The sequence below is a fragment of the Monoraphidium neglectum genome, assembly GCF_000611645.1.
Source record: "Monoraphidium neglectum strain SAG 48.87 unplaced genomic scaffold scaffold03873, whole genome shotgun sequence".
Taxonomy (NCBI): Eukaryota; Viridiplantae; Chlorophyta; class Chlorophyceae; order Sphaeropleales; family Selenastraceae; genus Monoraphidium; species Monoraphidium neglectum.
In genome coordinates, this window is record NW_014009756.1 from 1 (window position 1) to 4,857 (window position 4,857).

General features: G+C 65.5%; 2 protein-coding genes across 2 annotated transcripts; one reads left to right on the plus strand and one right to left on the minus strand.

Moving 5' to 3' along the window:
• Nucleotides 1-545: 545 nt before the first annotated feature.
• MNEG_13513 (hypothetical protein) lies at nt 546-1,574 on the minus strand (the record flags this gene model as incomplete). Its single annotated transcript, XM_014038014.1, has 1 exon — nt 546-1,574. The coding sequence occupies one exon, from the start codon at nt 1,572-1,574 to the stop codon at nt 546-548; it is 1,029 nt and encodes a 342-aa protein (XP_013893468.1).
• Nucleotides 1,575-3,266: 1,692 nt separating this feature from the next.
• On the plus strand, nt 3,267-4,474 carry MNEG_13514 (NifU-like protein 5; the record flags this gene model as incomplete). The annotated part of the gene is made up of 4 exons (XM_014038015.1): nt 3,267-3,539; nt 3,718-3,802; nt 4,061-4,134; nt 4,346-4,474. 4 exons carry the CDS (start codon nt 3,267-3,269, stop codon nt 4,472-4,474), a joined length of 561 nt encoding a protein of 186 aa, XP_013893469.1.
• Nucleotides 4,475-4,857: the final 383 nt, after the last annotated feature.

Sequence of the window (4,857 nt, forward strand, 5' to 3'; positions counted from 1 at the left end):
ACACCAGCACAGCACAATCCACCCAAAGCACAGAGCCCCGCAACCTCAACTGGCCTTCATAGTTTTGGTCACAGCCTTTTGGTCAGGACAGTCACTCCAGTATTATGGAGCTGTTGATGCATGTGCCGTTACCCACTGATGACCAACTGACGCTCTGTCACTGCATTTCGGACGGCAGGGGGGGCTGAGAGTTAGCGCTGGCGGGGAGGGGTGCGTGGGGGCCCATGAGGGGCGCAAGTAGGTTTGTGAGGTGTTTTTTGTGCGTCGGGCAGGGTCCGCGAGGGGTCTGGCGGCCTGGGTTGCGCGCTCTAGGCGTGCGCCTCGGGGGGAGTTTTCGGACCTGTAACTCTTGTGCTGGTCACCGAGAACGCAGCGGCAACAATTGCTGCCTGCGATGCCTGTCACATGCTAGCACAGCAGCAGCAATCAACAACATGGAATCTTCAAACGCATAAACACTGCAGCGACGGCCCTCACGACACTGTCTCAACAAGTGAGCATGGCAGCGGCAAGCTATTTCACGAGCACGCCCTCTCAGCCCAATCCTACGCCTGGCGACCCTGCACGGCCGGTGCCTCCTCCTCCTCCTCGCCCTGCCGCATGCGCCCGCCCTCCGCACCCCCGCCATCCGGCCCCGCATCCGCTCTGGCCGCCGCCGCCGCCTGAGCCTCCCTGTCCAACATCTCCTGCAAGAGAGCAAACTCTGCCCCCGCCGGCCGTGGCGCGCCGTGCCCACCGTCGGCGCGGCCGGGCAGCAGCGACGTCAGAAACGCAATCACAACATCCACGCCCTCCTGCAGCGCGCCCCGCGCCGCCGGCAGGCCGGTGTCGCCGGCGGCAAGCGCACGCAGTGCCTGCTGCCGCTCGCGCGCCTGCTGCCAGTTGCGCAGGGCCCGCACCGCCGCGAAGCAGGCAAGGGCGAAGACCGCCCACCGCATTGCTGAGTGCTCATACAGCAGGGTGACGGCCAGGTAGCATTGATAAGCAGCTAGCGCCAGCCCCAGCAACCCTCTCAGGCTGAACGTCAGCGTGAACGCCCGAGCCCCGCCGCCCCGCCCCTCGCCCGCGGCGCCGGGCGCGGCGCCGCCGCGCGGCGGCGGCGCGCCCGCGGGCAGTTCAGCGATGACGCGCGCGACGCCGGGCGCGGCGGGCTGCAGGCGGTAGCGGATGCCCGCCGGCCACCCTGCCTGCGCGAGCGCCTGCCTGGCGGCCTCCGCCATCTGTTGGGGGTCGGGCTGCCCGTCCCCCGCTATCTGCACCATGCCCACCAGCGCGTCACGGTGAGGAGGCTGCTGCTGCTGCTGCTGCTGCTGCTGCTGCTGCTGCTGCTGCTGTCGTAGGTGGTGATGGTGGTGGTGCAAGTGGTGGTGCGGCTGCTGCTGCTGAGGCTGCTGCAATCGTGGCTCCTCATGCTGCTGTTGTTGCTGCTCGTGTGGCTGCTGCTGCTGCTGCTGCTGCTGCAGCAGCTGCTGCTGCTGTTCCTGCTGTTGGGGCTGCAGGGGCAGCTGTGGCTGCAGATTGAAAGGCTGCTGCTGAAACCCAAAGCCCTGGAGCGGATAAGGAAGCTGCTGCATCGCTGCTGACTGCGTGCCATAGGCAGCCGGGGCAAAGTAGGGGTAAAACCCATAGGCGGGTGCCGCGAAGGGCGGCGCCATTGCCAGCAGCGGACGCGCGGCCGCCGCGGCGGGCGCATGCGCGCCTGCGCCTGTTCCTGCGGTGCTGGTGCCAACGGCGGCAGCAGCGCTCGACTGCCGCTCAGCCTGCGCTGCCATGCCCTGGGCGGCGGCGATCGCTGCGGAGTATGCTGCCTGGTAGGCTGCCGCTACCACTGGGTTCAGCATGAAAAGCGGCGGGATCGCACCCACCAGTGGTGCGGGTGATGCAGCACCTGGCAGCAAGCCGAAGGGCTGCTGCTGCTGCTGCTGCTGCTGCTGCTGCTGTTGCTGCTGCTGCTGCTGTGGCGGCACTGCACCGGATGCAGCTGCGGCTGTCACCAAGCCAGTGTCCGCACCCGGCGCCGCAGGCGATTCAGCCGGACCCTGCAGCCCGGAAGGGGACGCCGGCTCCATGGAGGTTGTGGCGGGCGCCGTGCTGCCTGCCCTCGACACGAGCGCAGGGGTCGACGGCGTGGGCGGCGGCGCCGCGCGATCTGCCGCCGCGGCGCGGGGAGTCGCCGTGGCAGAGGCCGCGGCGGCACCGGAGGTGCCTGAGCTGCTGTCCAGCCCCCGAGGGGCCGGCGGGGCCATTGGCCGAAGGACCATGTGCAGGTTGTGGGGGTGCTGGGTGTCAAGCGGCTGCGGGGGATACGGGCGAGTGCGGTGTACGAGTGGGTCGGGCAGTCGGCTGGTAGCATGCATCAGTGGCGCCCTGGCGCCATTGTAGCGGCTGGGCGGACGGATTGGTCCCACTCAAGCGGGCGCAGCCGCGGGGTGACATGGCGTCGGCGCACACGGTCCGGGCAGCAAGAAGGGGGCTCACCTGGGGCAGTATGTCTGCCAGCCGCTCCCCAGGGTTCTTCAGCACCCTGCCGCCGTATATTAGCTGCGTGCAGGGCAGGCAGGGGGGTCCAGGTTGCGAGGGTAGGCAGGCAGGCGGAGCCGTGCACGGTTGCACACGCCGTGCACAAACATGGCGCAGGCATGCGACGGCCCGAGGCGTGTCCCCAAAGGCGCACCGCTGCGGCGACTGGACTCATATACAGGACAACAGAGTGATTAGGGTGATTGCATGCATGCGTCGCACCGTCTGTTGCTGGCAGGGCGCGTCAAGCCCGTCTTGAATGAGGCGTTGCACTTCCTCCACGGTGGCGCTGGCCGGCACGCAGTTGAGGCGCCAGTCTGCATGCCTAGAAGGGCTCTTGATGATGAGGTCCACGCATGCACCCTCGATCGGTTCCATGGCGTGGCACTGCTGCAGCTGCGTGAATGCAACTTGCGACAGTGATGAGGACACCTGGTTGTTCTCACAGAATACCGATATATCTAGCTTGAGCTGAGCTCCAATCACAACACTACGCAAGTTGTGCATTGAAGCTCATTCGCATCAACGTACACACCCCAAGAAAGCACGAGATCACACGGATACGATACCACACCTCCAAAGCGATCCAGGCTGGTACTATAAGATGAGGCGTGCAGCAGCATATCTGGTGGCGAATTGTCACATGGCGGAGCAGCAGCTGCGGTGCCTGGCAACGGTGCGGTGCCGCTTGTTCGTTGCGGCGATGCGCACGCTTCGCAAGGCGTCTGTGCGCGCACGACCCCGCCATGCTGCTGGCTGTAATCAGAACCACCTACACACAGGCGACTACATTGCCCTGGCGCATGCCCGCGCCGCACCGGGGCGCCTCGCAGCAGCAGCAACAGCAGCAGCAGGAGCAGCAGCGCTGGGGCCACCCATCGCTGCTGGGCTCTACAGCAGCATGGGCGGCGCCGGGCGGCCCGTGGCAGCAGCACGCGCGGCGCGGCATGTTCATCCAGACGCAGCCGACGCCCAACCCCCAGAGCCTCATGTTCGTGCCTGGGAAGCCCGTGATGCAGGTGGGCCCCACTCATAAGGACACCAGCCTCCGCTAGCTGGCACAGAGCACATGAATGCACGCAGCATTGGCTGCAGCCTCGCTCTCGCCATACCCCGGCCTGCTTTGTGCAGCATTGCGGTGCGAGCTTGTAGCCGTGCACGACCGCCCTCACTGCCGGTTGCTTCATATCTTGACAGAGCGGCAGCTTTGAGTTTGCCAGCGCGCGTGCTGCAATGGCCTCTCCCTTAGCCAAGCGGCTCTTCGCCATCGACGGCGTCACAGGTGGGCTGGGTGTTGCGCTGCTGCTGATTTGCTGGCCAGCGCGGGGTACTGTGGCAATGCAAGCGGCATTCTAATCAGGCGTTGGGAAAGTTGCATTTTGGGGACCTGCGGTGGCACGCGATTCAACAGCGAGGGAGCAGCCGGTCAGCAGCGGCTCCGGTTGCCTGCCATCAAATGGTCCCTTCGCACCCCCTGACCCCCCCCTCTTGAAATAGCACAATTTTGAACCCCAACGCCCATCCCTGCTCACACCTGCAGGCATCTTCTACGGCAGCGACTTCGTGACTGTCACCAAAAGCGACGACGTTGCGTGGGCCGTGCTGAAGCCTCAGGTCGGCTCCTCTTCCTGCGCCCCTGGCGCATGTTCCGCAAGCGCACCGCCCTAGATCTGCTGGCGCGCCTTGAGGCCGCCGTGCCACACCATGCGCGCGCCCATCCCCTCCGGGCGCCGCCCTGCCTCGCCGGCTCGCACGGCTCCGGCTGGCATTTTTTGAAGCTGCCTATTGTCGCCCCTTGCCGGCCCCCTCATCCCCCAATGCGCAGGTGTTTGCGGCCATCATGGACCACTACACCGCGGGCGACCCCCTGTTCACGGACGAGAAGACGCTTGCGGCCTCTGACACAGCCATCCACGAGGACGACGACGAGGTGCGGGCGCACGCGCGATGCTGATTGCAAGTTGGGGGTGTTTGCGTGGTGGGGGTATTGGTGTGGTGAGGGCGTTTGCGTTGTGGGGTTGTTTTTGAGAGAGACCGGCAGATATGGTCACAGGCAGAGTGTAAGCGAGTGTGTCTTCTTGTGTGTGCATGTGTGTGTGTGAGTTCTTGTGTCGGGGTGTTTGCACGCACGGGTGTGTGTGTGTGTGTGTGTGTGTGTGTGTGTGTGTTTCCATGTGTATATGTCCAGGTGTGTGTGTGTGTGTTCAAGTGTGTGCGTTTGTGCGTGTGTGTGTGTCTGTGTGTATGAGTGTGCGCTCATGCGTGCTCACCCAGCACCCACGCGCGCCACTCTCCACAACGCCTCCGCCCTCACAAGCTTCAACCCCCCCCCCCCCC